Here is a 20,652-nt window from a genome sequence, read left to right as displayed (position 1 = left end):
ATTTTGACTTTTCTTCCTTTTGCTTCCCTTTTCATCTATACTCTAACTGCAACAACTGTGGATAGACTGATTTCCAGCAGTAATTTTCTTTTATAGATTACCTTTTTAAGATGGGGGATAATGTGAGCATCTTGCCTTTCGTTCCTGAAATTCTTGTTTAATCGGAAGTCCAAAAGCTTTGGATATAAGTTTTTATGGATAAAAACCATCATTTTATAATCATTTCTCATACTCATTCTTCATGTCAGCAGGCTGAAACTCTGTTATTTTCAATTATGGCTCAGTAATTCTATTTAAAAAAAAATAGAGGAAGCAAGAAGATAATAAAGCTTATCATTCTGGAAATCTTTCAGAGCCACTGCTTAGAAAGTACTTTTTAAGCGATATGCAGAATTAGAAGTTATTTTTGCCCTATAAAGAATACAATCATACCACTGATAAAAGTGCAAAGCATGAAGTCACAAAGTAAAAAGGAATTTATTTTTAATAGACAGTGTATATAGTCAGTGGAATCCATAATAGTATGTGGAGAGTATGTAAAACACTGTGGAAGTTAGAAGCACATGGATATGATGGTCTCTATTCAAATCACCTTTGCAAGTATGTTATCAATACCTGAAAAAATATTTTCAGTTCAATCTCTGGAAAAATAAGAAGATGTAATTCATTTATTTAAAAAAGGTACAGGTGCAAATGACATAACTTGCATAAGTACTGAGTGGCCTTGTATATACTGGAAAAGTCTATAACCTGGTTCAGAAGGAACAGATGTTGTTTCCCTCTTGAGATAGACAATATGATTAAACTTCACCTTTGAAAATGTACTCTGGATGTAATCAGATAAACATTTATCTATGGATTTTTTTAACATTGGGATGTATGACTAGATTTGAAAGTCTACTCAATGCAATAGCAGATGTGGGTAAGATAATTGTAAAATAAAATTTCTGAAGTGAGCAATACCTAATTGTTGAGTGATTGAGTTATATGCCACCTGCTAGTCCACCTCATTTGAGCGTATTGCAAACAGGTGTCATTTTAAATGGGAAAGAAAAACCATTTGAAAGCAAAACCAGGAAAATAAAGCTTTGACAAAGATAAATTGTCACTGAAATTCTTTCTGAGTACCATAATCAGTTGTGAAACCATTGCATACTCCTGAACTGTAAATTCTGATTTCTTATAGTTATAGAAACACTTCCTTCAATTACATATGCAGATAGAGCATTCCTAAGAAATCTAGCTGTATTTGTGTTCCCTACAGCATATAATAGAAATATTATAAGAGTTTCTTATTATCTTTTAGAAACACACCAGATATCATTATTGGCAGTGTCTTTCCTCTGTTGTGTACTGTATTTTCAAAGGGAAATTTTATCCTTAGTTGAGATTGCCTGGTTTCTGATCAAAATAGGGCACACTGCATTTAAAATGGGAGATTAAACAGTGCCATTACTGCTTTATATGTTCCCTACATTTTCTCAAATAGCTTCTCTAAAATGTGTGGCAGAAATGAAATCCTCAAGCACACACAACGGTAAAATGGTTTTATTGGTACTCATTCACACCAACCTACGTAGGTTATTCTCAAGCTCCCCACTCCTGAGCATTGATGCTCATTCTGTACTTGTGCCAAGAAAGCACTTACTCTGTGCCAAGCCTTTTTTGTTGTTGTTGTTGTTAAATTCCACCATCAAATAAAGGCACAAATAAAATTTACATTGTGTTAGTGAAGTCAGCAAAAACAATGCCAGTGAAAAAAAGAAGGTAGGAGTTATCCATCCAGTGATCTTATAAGGCACAACAGCATGGATCTAACAGTACATTAAGAGCAAGGAAAGCCTGAACACCCACATAAAGTCACCAGTGGATGTTTATTTGACAAAGACATCTACCCTGCAAAATGAACAAAGAAGTAAAAGAAAAATCACAGCTCAACTTTCTCTATTTTCTTCTCAGGATTAGAGGTGCCCCCTTGATAGGGGAGGATACCCCTGTGGTTGTAAGCTTCAGATTCTCATGTATAAAGTTACGCTGTCGAACTGTGGTTGATCGTATATAACTGTTGGTAGAAACTACTTTTGCTGGGCTTGTAGGTGGCACGGTCTGTGGAAGTAGTCCATTGATTTCATATGTCCACTGCATTGACTGTGTCTGAAAATAGAGAACATGCCAAAATATAACCCAGTGGTTAAACACCTTGAAATGCTTTGACAATGATTTACCATGCTCCAATGATTTCAAAGATAGTTACACTGTTTCATGTAAGGAACTGGAATAACAGAGAATTGCTATCCTGAACATCCTGAAAATCATATTTAACCTTAAGAGTGCAGAACCAGGCACAACAAGGCAAATAATTTATTATCCTAGATGATCTAAAGTCCTTTCTTATATAGTAAATCCCATAGCTTTGTATGTTGTTCAAAGGTAATTATTCCACCATATAATATAAATGCCTCAGGTTTATAGTGTACAATTTAATTGCAGCTCTGGTATTGATCATAATTGTACTATCAAATGGTGGAATTTCTGCACTAAAATAATTGGGGAGAAAAGGGAGAAAAGGGCCCTAAGTACACATAAGAGAGTTGCAGTTTCTTGTTGAAATCTCTGTTCTGAAGAATATTTATGTGAATTGAAAATGACACTCTGCATTTGCTTTCTGATTATAACTGGACTGTGGAAATGAAGCATATGTTTCTATGTCATATCTCATAATGCTTGAGCACTAGATTCCTACTGAGTATGTGATTCTTATTCTTAATACACATCCCGTCTATGTGTACTTAAGGAGTACTACCTTTGTGCATCTGGACTCTATACTGCTGTCTATCTTCTACATTTCATTTGTTTTCTGAAGCAGAATTTTGTTTGCTAAAAAGCAGTATGTTACTATTGCAGATATTTCAGCCATTTTTCTTTCAAGATCGATCACTTCCGTTTTAGAAGGAAGATTTTTATTCCAAGTCTAGCATTATCCTTTTTGTCGTTACATCCAGGAAAAGGTATATTCTTTTGTGTGTCTTTTGTTTTGCAATCTCCTTTTTCTTAATAATAAATAAATAAATAAATAAATAAATAAATAAATGATAATAATTTTAAAAAAACCAGAATCACTAAGTCCCACAGATTTCAATCATTGGTAGACATAAGCATGACACCTAAGATCAGCGACACTTTCACCCAGTGGAAAAAGATTCAGAAAGGCTATGTACGGCTTCAATCAATTTGCAAATTCATTCAAGAGTCAACCTTAAAGCTCAAGAGTTTCCCCCTCAAGTGCTTGGCTAATAGCTCCACTTCTAACACAGCTGGCTTTGTGGCCCGTTTGCTCTTTCCAGTGTGAGAGCTCTGCTTCCCTCCAAGCAGATTTTGTCTATAGACAGCAGCAACAGTGTCCATACAAAACACTTATCACTCCTCACAAAAAAAGAATTTCACTTAGCATAAATACCATTAACCATCCCCAGTGTATACCACGTTAACTTGTCTATCTACTTATGTATTCTGTCAATTAATTATGGTCTAGGTAGAATGAAAAAAAAATATATATAGGCCATAGGCAAGAGTAGTGAGTTTTCTCCATCTCAAACCTTCTTTACAGTCATTCCATACTTATAACAATATATAAAAAAGAGAATTAGAAGGATGTCAAAGCATCTCTCTGATTTGTTTTGTTAACTATCTGTTTCATATTCACCACCTAAAACATTTGATTTTGTCATCTTTCTTATCTTTCAGATGCTCTTTCCTACAGCTGTACTATCGCTGATTATTCTTTTATTTTTAAGGTATGTGTAATGAATATTGGGTCAAGGAGTTTGTAGTCATGTTGCAGCTTTTCAATGGGAAGAAGTTTCATGTCATTAAACAGTAAACCTCTAGACCCAGGCTTTGTTCTCTTCTATGAACTTACACAGCATTTACAGTATTTCACACATAGGCTGCATTCAGTCACAGCTCTTTAATGTTATCATCATATAAATCTCAAATTCCGGTGCCTTTTTTTGGAGAGGTGGTTTAAACCAGTAATTTGTTAGTGGAATATACAGTATTGTGTACCCATCCTGAAAGAATAGGATTTTTTTTTTTCTGTTTATCTTCAAAAGAAACTTTTAAAAAATCCTCTTCTTTAAAACTGGTAGTACTTTACATAGTGTCTCCTGAATGAATTACCTTATTCCATTACAGGTTAGTAAGTGTAACATCTTAATAGATACTTCACCATGCATGCATAATTTTTAAAATTTTCATTACTTTTCTGCTGAAATAAAAATCTAATTTAAACTGAATATCATTCCTATGTAAAAGAGTCACATTAGCTCATCTTTATTCTAAACCTTATTTAATACTGTGCAATGATCTACTAACTAACTCCATTGCCTTGAAAGATAAATGCCAGCAAAAGCAGTTGTGATATGGACCAACATCAGCCCAAAGGTAATACTGCCATTTAAGAAAAGTTAATGCCTCTCCAGAGTTAGCAAATTGTCTTAATCCAGTACAAGATGAAATGGTTTATCCTTACTTAGTATGACAGATTAACAATTTAGTTTAAAGAAAAACTAACCTCAGGGTCATATACATATAATGCATGATTTGGTGATCACTTCAAGGTCAGTTTTTACAGCCAGTGAGTTAAACCAAGTTTGGACTTGTAGTCCACACATACTGTAACTTTATTTTCTATAATGTTCTTAATTGTTTGAAGTGGGATTTAAATGAAAGTGGTGGGCTATGTCACTCTTCAATTTCACTTATCATTAGTAATTTAGGAAAGCCTTACTCTGTCAAAAAGATGATTATTCAAGTGCTTTGTGTAGTCCATGTTGGATGTGGTTCTGTGGTAGAAGAGACACCACCTCCCTGGGCAGTCCCTTCCACTGCCTGACCACCCATTCTGAGAAGTAGTATTTCCTAATGTCTATCCTGAATCTCCCCTGCTGCAGCTTGAAAACATTCCCTCTAGTCCTATCACTAATGACACGAGAGAAGAGGCCAAATCCCAGTTCACTACAACCTCCCTTCAGGAAGTTAAAAGAGAGCAATGAGATCTCCCTTGAGCCTCCTCTTCTCCAGGCTGAACATTCCCAGCTCCTTCAGCCTCTCCTCATACAGCCTGTGCTCCAGACCCTTCACCAGCTTTGTTGCCATCCTTTAAACATGTTCCAGGGCCTCAATGTCTTTGTTGCTGAATGTGACAGCAGAACTAGTGACACAGGACATGGAAGAAGCCGAGGCAATTAACGCCTTCTTCACCTGCACCTTTGCTGGCAAGACCAACCTTCTGGAATCCAGTGCCCCTGAGATCAGTGGGAATGTCTGAATAAACAAAGATTTATCCTTGGTGGAATAAGATCTGATTAGGGAATATCTAAAAATATTGGACAGAAATAAATCCACCAAGCATGGTGGAATGCACCCATGGGTGCTGAGAGAGCTGGTTGATGTCACTATGGGTCCAGCCATGAGGTGCTGGAGGAAAGCAAATGTCATATCTTCGAAAAGGGCAAAAAGGAGGATCCAGGGTAATACAGGACAATGTACACCCCCGGGAAAGCAATGGAACAACTAATCCCAGGAGCTATTTCCAGTCATATGAAAGACAAGAAAGTGATAGGAAGCAGTTAGCATGGATTCAGCAAGTGGAAGACTTTCAGCACTGTCTCCCTTAAGATAATCATAGATAAGTTGATGAAGTACGGAGCATAGAACCTAATCGATTAAAAATGAGTTTTTGGCTGGGCCCAAAGGACAATGATCAATGGCATGAATTCAAGTTGGAAGCCTGTAACTAGCAGTATAATCCAGGAGTCCAGTTCATCATTTTTATTAACGTTCATAAATATTTTCACAGTTTAAGACATGGAGGAAAGAGAAAGGAAAAGAAACAAACAAAACAAAAACAAAGACCAACAGACCACAGTTAATGCAAAGGCACTTTCCATCTAATGCAAGCTGAACATGGCATTGTATAGCCTGGGTTGTATAGCCTGGGACCAGTGTTCCGGCTATATCACCAGTTTTCTACTCACCCCTAGGAACATGTTGAATGGGAGGAGGAAGTAAGTACTGTTCAGAAACAGTCCAAACATTCCTATGATATCAAGACTGTTACAGTCACAAATCCAACACTCAACAACATACAGACTGCAATGAACAAAGCTAACTACATCCCAGCCAAATACAGAGATTGTGCCTGAGCATCTTGTTCAGGTTAGACAAGACCCTTCCAGAAGACCATTCAAACCTCAGCTACTCCATAATTCAGTGACTGCAGATTATAATACAGTAAGTCACATTTGCTCTCATCTTTTCGTTTCTTTTTTGTCATTGTATGACTGTCCTAACGTTTTGGATGTTAAAATAACTGCAAAACAAATAACATTTTTACTTGTATACTCATTTAGTTTATATACTTACATTTTTTATTTTTTTTTTTTGTGAGCCATTCCTCCCACACTCTGTTAAAACTGAAGTACTGAGCCATACTGAGAAATGGTCACCACAATTTATTTCAAGGTATCAAAGAGAGTGATCAAACTCAGGATGCCTGTGAACACTTGTTCTTCTTTAACAGATACCAGACACAGAAGTTCATACTTAATCAGTGATCTTGGTCTCGCATTTCCAATGGCACAACAGTAATTTTCTTAATAACGAGATATATCTACAGATAGAATTAAAGGTGGCTTAATGAACACCTGCAGTTTAAATATTAGGCGTTTCACAGTTTTGTTAAGATGCAATATAATCAATGCAAAATATTCCTTTGTTACTGGCTCTGTTTTCAGCACCCTCATACATCAGTGGCTTCTACACTGGTCTCAAATTTTGGCATTACGATAATTACAGTCTCAATAAGCAAAGTAACCATTTTTCATGCCTGTTAATCAAAGCTTTTGTGTATTACTTCAGCACTCAAAATCCAGTGATGCTAGCAATGAGATGTGCTGCACTCGCTGCCTGTGATGAACTTTCTGGATATCTGTTTGTAATTTTAACACTCAGTTCAGTATCAGCTTGGGAATGCAGGTGATGCCTTTTTAACGCAAAACTACTTCAATTATGTTACTAACTTTGTTACATTTTTTCCTTGCTCACTCAATTTAAGAGATACAATTCAAGATAACCTGGAACTGGGTTAATCAACAAAGGTACCAGGAACAACATACCTTGTATTTTCACCAGGCTATTGCATATGTAACAGTATCATTTTCTGTTGCACTTCGCAAGCTGGTATACATGAGCTTACAGAAGCCACAGACCAGAACTGCAGCTTGCACACTGCATCATTTATTTCAAGAGCAGCATGACAAATGGTTTTGATATGCTATCTTCGATAGGCTAAGTCAGTGATTATTCAGTAATAAAGGTGCACAAGCCTGACTTCTGGAGGGCTTGATAATGCTACCTACAATCTGGTTTACTCTGACATCTATTTTATCTTCTAAGACTTATTTTGTTTGCCTTCTGCTTTAGAACACCTCTGAAATCTCATTCATGAATTACAACGCAATTTCTTGGGTCTCTAGCTGGATTCAGCACACTGCAAGCAAATTAACTGTAAGCCAACTCAAGTACAGCCTCTTCCAGAGACTTGCCAGCTTCCTCTCTGCTGTCTGCTGGCAGTGGCTCCTGCTGCAGGAGGCCTGTACAGTGTTCCCTGCCCTCTTGCTTCCCCTTGGACATGCTGCTTTTTGTGTCACCTTTGCCAGCATGTCAGAACCCCATCTGGAGACCTTAGTCTGACTGGAGAAGTTCTGCTCTTCACAGCAACTTACAGCCTATCTAAGAAGCCTATCTTTTCACTAATTTCTAATTAATGGAGATGTATTTTTCTTCCATTAGAACTGCATTGTTTATGAAAGCTCTCATAAATGCTGAAGTTTGATTATGGAATAATACATTTAATGCACTGTTTCACTGTTCCTTGCATGTAGCCCAATAAGATTATTATATACTCTTTCACAGCTATCATAATAAACATGTTTATTTTCTTTATTGTCTTTTCATTATATTTCTCTAATTTCATTCTTTGATTGATGGAAATTTAAAAAATCATATTCCAGGGCACTTTGACAAAATTTAGACTGTTAACAGCTATGCAAATCATAGAATCATAGAATTGCTCAGACTGGAAAAGACCTTAAAGATAATCAAGTCCAACTACAACATAACAGTAATACCCTAACTAACAGTCCTCAGCTAAATCATGTCCCTGAGCACCACATCCAACTGGTTTTTAAACACATCCAAGGATGGTGACTCAGCCACCTCCCAGGGGAGACTATTCCAGTGCTTAACAACCATTTATTTAAAGACGCGTTTCCTGATATCCAACTTAAACTTACCCTGGCACAACTTGAGGCCATTTTCCCTCATCCTGTCACCTGTCACCAGCGAGAAGGGACCAACCCCGCTCTCGCTGTGAGCACCTTTCAGACATTGGAAGAGAGCAGTAAAGTCTCCCCTCAGCCTCCTTTTCCCCATACTAAATCACCCCAGTTGTCCAAACAGCTGTCTAACTTTAATTGTTTTGATATGTGGTTGACAAAGAATTTCAGATTTAATGATTGTTAAAGGACATTGAATTGCTTCAGCAAAGTAATTAATGTTTTCTGCCATTAATAAAACCTACTGTAAGTGTTCATAAACACTGAGGTCTTAAAGAGTCCCCAGAATACCCTATGAAGTGCCTCAACTGTGTATAGAAGATAAAAGTAAGGCTACACTATTTCAACTATATATGTACATTCTGTTAATAAAATGTACACACAGAATTCTGATAAAGACACATTGTAATGGCTTAATGTTAATCATTACCTCAGGACTGGGTTCTCAGCAGGGCTACTAAAACAAAACATTTGCATGCAAAATGTTTGGATTTAATGTTTCCAGCAAAAAGAAAAGATGACTGTGGGATCTTTCTCCATTAATCCAACCTCCTGTTTTTCTTTACAACGCAATTGTAATGACCGATATAAAATAGATAAAAAACTTGCACTGTCATCTGCGCTACTTTACAGTCTAATTATCACTGTTCATTGAAGCACACAAAAATAGCAGTTCTGCTACTCACTATTCATAGAATTTAATAATAAAAAATATGTTAGTATTAGGACTGTGACTTCATTCCCAGAAATTCAAAGGGTATTTTATAGAGAGAGTGCTGTAGTCCTTTACTACAGCAGTGCCAGAAGAGAGGCAATACTGTAAAAGAAATGAAACTTTTTCACTGCTTTGAAAAAGCCTCAGCCAGTAAAGTGGCTGGCTGGAAGGAATACCTGCAAGAGAAATTCCTCAGAGTAAGGTCCAACAATATCTGTAGTTCACCACCTTCATTATTATTCCCCAAATAAGAGTGATTTAGTAATCTTTATGCCATCTCACTAAATCTATTTCCCTCAGGGTCAGTAATGAAAATTATTTCAACTAACAGAAAATGCAGAAATGAATATCTCTTATTTTCAACATGTCATCAAAACATCTTTCAGGCAGATGTTAAAAAGCGAATCAGCAGAATTACAGCCACAGATGCTTCGACTTTTGTTAGAACTACATGAACAAAAGGTTTTGTGGAGAGGAAAGGGGGAAGCTTAGTATATACAGAAGCATTATCAAAACAAGCGAAGAGAATGCAAACCTTGTCAAAACATGAAGCCATTTACTTAGAGTAAAACATTTAGAAATATTCTGATATACTGTGATATATGACACTGAACTTGCTATTACAGGTATTAAGAATGACTAATATACTTTTGAACATACCAGAGTAGAGTGGACAAGATGTGACCCATGGCAGTAATATACATAAGTGAATTCCTACTCCCATGCACTGTTCCACTGGTAGAGACATAAAGAGACACCTACCTAGATCATAACTGAGGTGTGAGCAGACATATATAGATTAAAATTCCAATTACTCTAAGCCCATCTGTACTTACAAATTCCTAAAAGAAAGTTAGTGAGTTCTTACAAAGCTAATGATAATCTTTGACCTCAATGCTTTTCCCATTACAGATAAATTTGTCATGTTTAAGTTCTGTTACTGACAGAAGCTAAGCCAAAGACAACAGGGATAGTACATTTAAATGTGTTATATTCCAGATCTACAGTAGAAACTTCCAAGCTCTACAGATGTGTCACTTAGTATTACCTAAGTAAAAAAGAACACAGTATTTGGTGAGTTTTTTTTCCAGTTATGAATATAAGAGAGGTAAATATCACTGCTTTTTATGACAAAAGAGTGAATTAATCAAATGTTTTATCAGGTAAAAGAAAACAAGTATGAGGGATTTGTTTTCCTAGTATTTGAATTTCTTATTCCTGTTGTACAAGTTGTCACTCAGAAAGATAAAACACTGTGGACATTTGCCATGCACCTTTTTATCAACTTTATCAACTTTTTAAATCAATATTGCAGTTTCATTTGCAATACAGTAGACTGAAAACATCATCAGCATACAGCAAGTGCATTTAAAATGCATGCCACCATTCATACAGCTTCATGTGCTTGCTGCTACAGTACACCTTGAACAAACTTAAAATTTCATTCCTGCAGTAATAACAACATTTCTTCTACTGAGAGAATAATTGTTGTGTGACGTTCCCCAACCTTCAGACTTTCAGAAGCTATTTGGCCAAAGGATTCTTAGGTTTATTTTGATGCTTGCTTTCAAAAAGCCATTCATGGCTTCTTGTTCTGAAATTCTGCTGCCTAGATTTTAGTATCTATTTTTTATTGCCTTTGACTGCATGTATGTGCCATAATACTAGTAACATTGGTAACTCGGGTCACAAGTATTTGAAAATTATCTTCACTAATTTTTAAAATGATTAATTTGATATTCTCCATTAAAAGACATTTTATCATGTTGCATTTGAAGTGATGGCACAGGTATCAAGATAAATATCTATCTCTGGAAGAAAAATGGTAGCAAGAAGATTATTTCCAGCTTGTTAGGAGTTAATTTTGACTATTTTCATTCTTATCCATAGTGAAAAGCAGCAAGATAATAAGGAAAAAAGTATTTTTCAGTGAGGGTGGTGAGACACTGGCACAGGTTGCCCAGAGATGCAGTGAATGCCCCATTTTTGGAAACTTTCAGGATGAGGCTGGATCAGGCTCTAAGCAACCTGATGTGCCTGTATGTATCCCTGTTCATTGCAGGGGAGCTGGACTAAGTGACCTTTAAAGGTTCCTTCCAACTCTAAGGATTCTATGATCCTAATCATAATGTGCATTTAATTGTATTAGTACTACTTCGCGGTATAGGATTTTTTTCCTGTCTTTCTAGACAGTGTATTTGTGTACTGTATTTAGGAAAACTTACCTGAATTACAAGTGTTGCTTTATGCTTCTTGCCATACATTCTTGGCTTGAATCCCACTGTTATATGAGTTCCACCAGTTCCTACTGGAAGAAGTTCTCCAGCTTGTGGCAATACAACAAAGTCAGGATCACTGCCTGCCAGGAAGTATGCTGTGAATGGCTCAGGGTACCTACAGAAAATCACAGGAGGTCATTGTGACTTTTGCAGAATCTCAGTACAATTTGTCTACAATCAAAGTACTGCAGACCTCATCCAATTGCTAGTTTCATGGCAGTATCATTGCACTAAAAGAAGATGTCTTATAACACTATCTTATTCCGCTGTCTTATAAAGACAGTGGTTGAAGACTGTAAAATAATCTTTGGCCAACACCAATGTCAATCCTATTACTGTTCCTTGAAACATAGGCATTTTCATTAAGAAAAAAATATATTCTCCTTTTAGTTCTTACATGTGCTGCTGAAGGCAGTTCTATTCAAGACAGAAAGAGGACAAAAGTAATTAGAATTACAATGGCATGGTAAAAACATAATTCACAACAACCTACCACAGTGCAAAGAGAAAAAACCATGATTCTAACATCTCAAAAAAAAAAAAAAAACCAAAAAAGAAACCCCAAACCTGTTCAAATCTGCTTATTCATGGATTGCTGCACCAGAAATAGCACTCTTTTTCAAATTAAACATTCACAACCAAGTGAAATTTAATATTTTATGACAACTCAAATTTCTATTGAATTGTCCCACATTTCTAGGGCAAGCGGTATTCACTACATGGCACATTGGGTCATGGTGTATAAAAATAGCTTTCCTCTTGCATGTGTTCTCATGAAAGGTTTTCTTAAATTCAAAAATGCTCTCATGAAAAAAAAACAAAAGTCACACTAATTTTGTAGAAGCAAACATCCTCTGCAGAGAATAGAAACCATAAAGCTTCTGCCCCCTCAGAACACTGACTGACATTTAACAGTGCTACTGGGCGTTAGTGCCTGACTTTCCTTTTTGGTGACGTCAAGCTGGTCAAAGCTACTGCATTTCTGAAAATACGTTACAAGTCTTCTGATGTCAAGCATATTCTGTCAATCTATTTTTGTGGCACCTGAATTAATGCAGTTCAGTTGATAACATCAGGCTATGAGCAGTAAGTTTTCATCTGTCTACATGCCATCTAAGCCTTGAGTCTTCACATCTGTATTTCTTATAAGGTCTATTTGGGTGTGAATGTTTAAAGCATGCGTAAAATGGCCACAAGTTGTATCAGTAGAGGTTTTGATTGGACACAAGAAGGAACATTTTCTCTCATAGAGTGGTCAGGCACTGGAATGGCTGCCCAGGGAGGTGGTGGAGTCGCTGTCCCTAGCAGTGTTCAAGAGGCGTCTGGATCAGGAGCTTCGAGAAATGGTTTAGTGGCTTGTGGTAGTAATGGTAACAGGAGGATGGCTGCACTACATGATCTTGTAGATCCTTTCCAACCTTGTGATTCTGTGATTCTATGATTCTATGAATACACAAATGATGCTTATTAGATTGAGCGGCAGTGTAAAGAACTCATTAAACATGCCTGAAATGACTATTCAAACTCTGGCTGTGGAAATCAGAACCTGAATACAACCCTTCATTTCCAACAAAACTTCTCTGTTCCCTGGGTTTAAGAACATTTTAAGGCAGCATTTTATCTCCAATGTTCAACCTCTTTTCTGGTAAATAGTTAGAGACGATATTCCCCACTAAGAACCATTTATATGAAACTGTAACAAAACTGGTCTATGACTGAATGCAAGACCTTTGCCAAAGAAAAAATCTTACTGCATCAAATTTGTCAGGTTTAAATTTTCAGAAAGAAAAATAGAGAAAAAAATTAATAGAAAAAGAAGACCCACATGTTTTTCAACATTATTAACAGAAGATAAAAGTTGCAGTTGTATTTTTTTCACAGTGATTAATGCAATCTAAACACACACATACAGACATGAACACATACATACATACACATGTAAAACCTCCTCCTTCCCTTTATCTCCTCTCCCCAGAACACAGCACTTTTAAACATACGTGTCAAACCACATACTGGATGTAAAATGTTCCTTACAGCAGGAGCTATGTCCAATAAGGAAAACAGAAAATCTAGCAAGTACATAGATAAAGTAAAACAGGCCAAAAAGAATTCTGTTAAGGTATGGCTAACTATTCAAGAACTGAAAATGAAAAATTTCTCCATGCTCAGTCAGAAACAGGAACCTGTCACAGTGCCTGTAATTCTAACAACTCATAAATTCTGACATTACTATATATATATATATAAATGGCTTCTTAAAAAAAAAAAAAAAAAAAAAAAAAAAAAGCAGTGTTTTCGCTGATGTTCCCATCTGAGAGACAATAATGTGGCATCCTGGCTAGCTTGCTGGCATAAGTCAATTGCTTGTCATTGTCATTTTCTACAGTGCAGAGAAAGCTGGAGATAAAATTACCAAAAAGGCACCTGAATTTCAGACATTATTATTTCCAGTGTCAGTATTTTTAGTGTATAATTAAAAATTAATAATTATGTGCCTTAAAGTGATTAAAAATTAATTCCTCCTTTTCTCTTTGGTTATTGCTTCAGGTAAAACTGCTCTGGAGTTAATGTTTGGCCTCCCATTTCTCAATCATGAAGGACAGTAATGAGGCTTTCTATATTTTTTCAAGAATGCTTTTGTTTATCTCATGAGTGGGAGATACTAATGAATCTGATAAAGCTGAATGATAAGCAGAGATTTGAAAAAACATACAAATCAAGCACTAATGAATTAGTAAATACAGAGGCTGAGGCCATATAAACCAGAGAAAGCAAATGTGTCCTACCACCTTTGTGTTCTATAACTACTGTCATTAACAGCTTGATATTGCCAACAGACAACATGAACTCTGCCCTTATTCTAACAATGAACAAGGGTGAATTTTAATTTAAATTCAAATAATAATGGGACAATGAAATCATAGCAATAGGAAGCATGGAAATTGCACTTGTATTTAATAGACCTGTTTGTAATGACTCCATTTATATTTACCTCACACTTTTCTTAAATAGAAGTTTATGCTCTTCAGTGTTCACAATTTAGACAATTTATAAACTTGCAAGCTAGTAGAGGGTAGCACCTTAAGTCATCAATTAAAGAAAACTACGAAGTTTATAAACCTAAAAAAATCTCACTTTAAAATGTGCAAAATATGCTCAGATACAGAAAAATGAGAAATAAGGTTTTTATTAAGACACAAAATGAGTTTAATATTAATTTCTCACTTTCTGAAACTAAAGAAGCAGTAAATTATTCCTGCAGAAATTTTTAGTGTTTGCATAATGCAAACTACACTTAAAAATAACCTGTAATACAGTTAATCAAACTTTTTTTTTTTTCAATAAAATAAAATAGCATCTTAATGTGAACAGTGCATAACTTCTTAATGAAGGATACGGTTTGAAAATGTTGCAATGAGCTACTAAAATTCTTAATTATAAATAAACTTATAGTCATTTAACATATGTTGGATGTCACAAGAAATTTCACAGGGAAAATATTCAGTATACACAGTTGTCAAACTCTATGAATTTATTATTGACAGTTAGTATGCTTTAGATGATTGCTCTTCAAAAAGCAAGCAAGCAAACAACAACAACAAAAAATAACAAAAAAACAGCAGTGAAAAAAAGTTAGGAGGTTGTCACAGAATGGCTCAGTTTGGAGGGATCATCGAGCTCCAACCCCCAGCCATGGGAAAGGTTGCCAACCACTACTTCAGGCTGGCAAAATTGGTTATGTTACCAACGGCAACTCTGCTATAATTGACCACTCTATGTCCTGACCTCTGCACATCAGGAAAGGTTTAACTCCAATTATTTCTGTATAGCTTGGGAAAGAAGATTTCAGAATCAAAGGGTTTTAAAAATTTAAATAAATAGTGTGTGACAAATAACTATCAGGGAATGTTTTACCAACTCTCACATCATTTTTCCTGTGCACATGTTGTAAGATCAAAGCAGGAGCCCAGATTTTCATCTTCACAGAATGTTAAGATTTCCATCTCATTCCTGTTCTACCCAGGGGAAATATGTATGCAGATAGGTGAACTATCTTTTCCTGCTAGAAGAGTCCACATGGGTAGATATGGCTCCTGGCTAAATGTGTTAGAAGATATTGTACTGTTAAGAAAGACTATTATTATATATTATAAATACTCTGCTTCATGTGTACCGTTTTTAATATTTTCCACCAGGCTACACTGAGACTTCAAAATGGTGCTCAGTCAGCATTTGTATTTTGCAGCTGCCATTTTGTGGGAGATAAAAGATTCTAATAAGATCTATAAAGTAATGGTAAAATTTTACAGACCTGGTAACAAGGAGACTGTTGCAGTAATCCAAGCCTGTAACATACAGAGCAACATACTGAGGGAGAGCGAGTGTGATGAAAACGTAATGAATGCACATTTCTGCGGCATGCATAATTATGGCTCATGGAAATTCTAACGGTATAAATCACTGATTACAATAAAAAAAAAGATAATTCTCAAAGTTGTAACTGAAAATTTTTGTACTTTCCTTCACAGTTAGAAAACGCTGGAAATTGTGTAGCTTACTGTTCTTCCATCGGTATTAAGTTTGCGTGATGAAGGAACACTTTCACAGTACATTATTCTGTTCACTAGGAAACATGCACAGATGAAATCAGGAAAATATCCGGAGTGGTGTTCAAGACGTGAAACGCAATTAAAGATAACTACACCTGCATCTGTAGTCAATTTAAAGCCTAAATTCCATTTCTCATCTCTCCAGTCCACCTGCTTTTTTTTCTGTCTTTAGTTGAGCTCTAGTTCTATAACCCTGGGAAACTGAGTTTTGTAGATAACCACTCTGTGGAGATCATAATGTGATATTGCATTTTTTATTAAATATATTTTGTCAAATTAAGATTATTTATCTGAAGCTTTGAGTCCATCTGAAAACTTCCCATAATGTAACAAGTATCCTGTTTGTGATAAACATGGGATTGGAAAGAGGTTGGGATAGATGGATGGGTAAAATTTGTTTAATGGGAAACATAACTAACATAATTAAATAAATGATGAAAGAAGGCTTGATGTGTGAGGATAAAGCAGACAGGATGGACAGGAAAGAATTATCAAGTATCTTGACAAAACATGGAAAACTAATATTGTTTAATAAAATAAATCCAGTGAATGCATTGTGCATATGCATTTATCTAGCAAAATCTATACTGGCATACATACTTGTAAATATTCTGTAGAAAGTGTTCTGTATTAATAAAGTAGTTCTGATCTCGATACATAATTATTAAAATGTATTAACAGTAGACCAAAAATGTATTATCAGTATTATCTGATTATTCTATATATATATATTATATATCTGAAATGTATTATCAGTAGACCAAATAAAGAAAGGACTAGGGTTTTTTTAAGCAAAGCATCAGTAACAGAATTTTTATAATTCATTTCAATTACAGAGACTGATCTCTATAAAGAAATAAAGGGGCAATAATCTGAGTGGGATATCAAACAACTTTCTGTAATTTCTATCCAGGAAGAATACCCTTTCTATTCTATTTGATTTATACTGTTATTCTGTAAATACTGGCATTCAATAATACATTAATTACCAAAATAAATGTTAATGATAAAAAAAAAATCAGAGCTTTGTGCCCAAGCCAATTACTTTGGTGGAAACATTGCCAATGGTTTCAGTTGGTAATGAATAGAACCTACATTTATGACAAATACCAAAATATGGTCATCTATGAATGTTATAAAATGGACAATGTTTTCTTATTTAAGAAGTGAAATCTGCTTTTTTGAGTTGAACTACTCAGTGCCATTACAGGAAACTATCCAATACATCTCTTCTGAATTCATAAAGCTGAAAGTACTGGACTACTCATATATGACAGCTGTTCTATATGCAGACAGATTTAAAAAATATTCTTAAGGCTTTTCATACGACAACACTGTGTGGCTGCATTCTCATTGTCTTTCATTATTTCCTGAAGCTGATACTGGACTGTGCTCACTGCAAGCAGGCAAGCACTATTTTACCTTTATGAAAAGAATGCATTATGTATTTGCATAGACTCACTGCATTCATCACTACTTCGTTGTGAGCAGACCAGAAATTACCTCTCATTTGTAACTGTCATAATTCTTGAAGCAATTACATCAAATGTGCTTATAAGTAAACTGGAAAATAACTAATTTACTCTGGAATACTTCATACAGACTGAGAGTTTTTGCTGGGGAGGAGTGAAATTAAAAGGAGAAATGTGCATTTCAATTGCAGCTGTACAGAAGAGGAAAGGTTGACTACATAGGTCTGCAGTGATCACCAATGGTGCTCTGTGAAGCCGTCAGCTTGTTACATACAAGATCTTAATCCGTCCTTACAGATATTAAACTTTATTTCATCAGAGGTTCTCAAATATTCTTTGTTGCATCACTACACAATCTGCCAGCCCAAAAAGATGAGCAAGTTCTCTCAATACAACAGCTCTGTCCTGCAAGTAGCAAGAGGGAAGAAAGACACAATTGCAGATTCCCATTCTAGGAGGTTACTCAGAAATCTGTCTCTATTCCTCACTCCCCAATTTACTCTCGAAAAAAAAAAAAAAAGAAAAAATGCTGTGAGTCACTATCTACCGAAAGAAATGAACACAGAACATACATTGTTTTGGGGCAAAGCTGGATAGGACAAACACATTTTAAATACCATCATGAATTCTTTATGGAACTGGGCTACTTACCCTTTCATTATGAAAAATATGCAAAGGAATGATTTTTTTTTTTCCCCTGTGGAAGGTCTATAGAAGGGCACTCTATATATCATTTTTTTTATTAATATTTTTAATCTATATTTTTAATCTTTCACAATTTTTATTATTAATCTGAGACATTTGAATTATTCAAGCATCAAATTACTCCTCAACATACAGGTTTCTTGTGTAATTGCTTTTAAACTGCAGATCCGGTATGCCACATTTTGGCTGGCTTACAGTTCTATTTCTATAATAAAACCTCCACCACCAAAACATCATTAGCAACCCAAAGATAAAGGAGTATAAATCTCACATAGCAGTTGTTGGCACTGTTTACAACATGGAATGTTTTCACTACATGCAAGCTTCATATTCTATGTTTGAAACATACTGGGGAAATACTTGCCATGTACAATAAAATTAGAATTTGTTTAGGGGAAGAATTTGTGTTCCATTATAGCTCCTTCTTTATATAACTATAACAACTCAGGATTTTTTGGAGAACATTAGGTCTCTTCACTACTATCAAACCCCTACCAGGAGATTACAGTATTGCCAGAGTAATTGCTTCATTTTTGTTCCAGAAACAGCCCATTCTGTTTAAGCTGTTACCTTGAACACTGTGATAGCAGCATTTTTCAGAGTCCTTAGCAATTATCAAAACTGACAGACATCTAAAAGCTGGAACAACCATCTATCTCAGATGCCCAGCTTTTGGAAATACGCTCTTTAAAAAGTCAGTTAGAACCAAAGACACTCATTGCTGGGGATGCTTCAAAATCATGTATCTGAAGTGAAAGCAGTCTGCTACACATTCTAGATATATAGTAAAATAAAAGAAAAAAGAAAATTGCAAAGAAGAAAAAAGAAACTTAAGAAATTCCATAAGCTAATTCTGTCCACTATTTTAACATTTATGTATCGATAGCACATATTTCTTAACTTAATGCTCCATACAAATGACACTATGGGTTTTCTACAGTATAAGAAAAATACTGAGAAAATGCTGGAAAGGTAATTAAAACTATTTTTAAATTACTTCAAGAGATTTCTAAAGGATTTCAAAGCATATGTGTAGACCAATGATAACAAAATCTGATAGAATTATTTCATGTAATGAAAAAGTAAGAGTACAGACAGATACATATATTCTTACATAATAAAATAGGATCACTTTCAAAATAATTACACATTTCTAAAAAATAAAGTACAATGCAAAGGATTGTTTTTAACTTGTTTGAAGTATAAGGTACTTTGAGAAAGAATTAAAACAAACATTTAGCCTCTAACATCATCACACATCCTCCTTAGCAGGGTATTATATATGACACGAAACATTTTCAGGCAAGATTTTATTCAAAACATAAGCATCTGAATTATTCTATAAATTTTCTCCTGAAGGGCTGTAAATTAATATGTAGAATGTTTTCGTTTCCTACAGAGTAGCTTCAACATCCCACTTGTTAGATATACAATGGAGCACTTGATGGTAACAACATATTTCTGAAATAACTGCATTTTAGTCACATTTCTGTTGCTCAGTCTATTCTATCCAGTGTTTCTGAGTGTGAGTTTAATTTATTGAAAACTGCATAAATACTAAATCATAACTATTTTTACCTTGTTTGGCTTGTAAGCTTAAACTCAACAACAGATTCCTTATTTAGGCCAATTGCTTCAATGTTGATGACATCGTCCACTTCTGGCTCTGTAGCAATAAACAGCAATGGGAACTTCCAGATGCCTCCTCTAGTGCAATGTACTACTAAAGTTCCTTCATTCCTTAAAATTTCAGATATGAATATTTATTAATTGAAGAATATTATACAACAAACTCAGTAAAAGTCCAAAATAACCTTTAACTGTGCAGATTTGTTCTGCAGAAAGATGAAAATACAGATGGCTTTGAATTGGTATATGTCCTTAATTTTACATGGCATATTATGTATTTGTCACACTTTATACTGGAAATATGAAGCATTTGATATTTACAGCAAAATACAAGGAAAGACATTATATGAAAACAAAATAATGGGTATAGCCATGATATTTGTTTACTCTCTTTGGATACATAAATTTAACTCAATTTGTTTTACTTGTTATTCTTTACTTACTGCAGTGTTAGGAGAGATTTGAAGCAGAATGTTTGTTAGGAGCTCATATTAAAATCAGATAGATATAACTTATGTCTATGGAATCTGTAGATCACAATGATAGAAAAAAGTAATTTAACTGCAGTATTTTGGCCCTCTACACCCAACCCAATAGTTCTCAAATACAGAAAAATGCAAACCAAATAAAAATACCAAAACAAACAAACAAACAACTGACAAAGAAGCAAAAGCATAAATAAATAAATAAATAAATAAATAAATAAATAAATAAATAAGGGCAGAGTAGTAAACAAGAAGGTTTCTTCTCTGTGACACAAGACGCTGTGTGAAGTGGATGGAAAGCCCTCCTTAAAGGTTTGCTCTTAGTTTATTTTAATAACTTTGTGGGCTACTGTGAATA

The 20,652-nt window shown here is 35.0% G+C and overlaps 1 protein-coding gene across 4 annotated transcripts in view; it reads right to left on the bottom strand.

Moving 5' to 3' along the window:
- Positions 1-1,855: 1,855 nt before the first annotated feature.
- CFAP47 (cilia and flagella associated protein 47) overlaps positions 1,856-20,652 on the bottom strand; it is a 223,632-nt gene continuing 204,835 nt past the window's right edge. For all 4 annotated transcript variants that reach the window (XM_015884388.2, XM_015884397.2, XM_032449378.1 and 1 more), the window contains 3 exons: positions 19,759-19,920; positions 11,340-11,508; positions 1,856-2,154 (listed from right to left, as the gene is read on the bottom strand). In XM_015884388.2, the coding sequence (XP_015739874.1) occupies positions 1,945-2,154; positions 11,340-11,508; positions 19,759-19,920 (541 nt within the window). In that variant the 3' untranslated portion in view covers positions 1,856-1,944. The remainder of the gene's footprint in view (positions 2,155-11,339; positions 11,509-19,758; positions 19,921-20,652) is intronic.

Source organism: Coturnix japonica, chromosome 1, assembly GCF_001577835.2.
Source record: "Coturnix japonica isolate 7356 chromosome 1, Coturnix japonica 2.1, whole genome shotgun sequence".
Lineage (NCBI taxonomy): Eukaryota > Metazoa > Chordata > Aves > Galliformes > Phasianidae > Coturnix > Coturnix japonica.
This window is presented reverse-complemented; position numbering and strand designations above follow the sequence as displayed.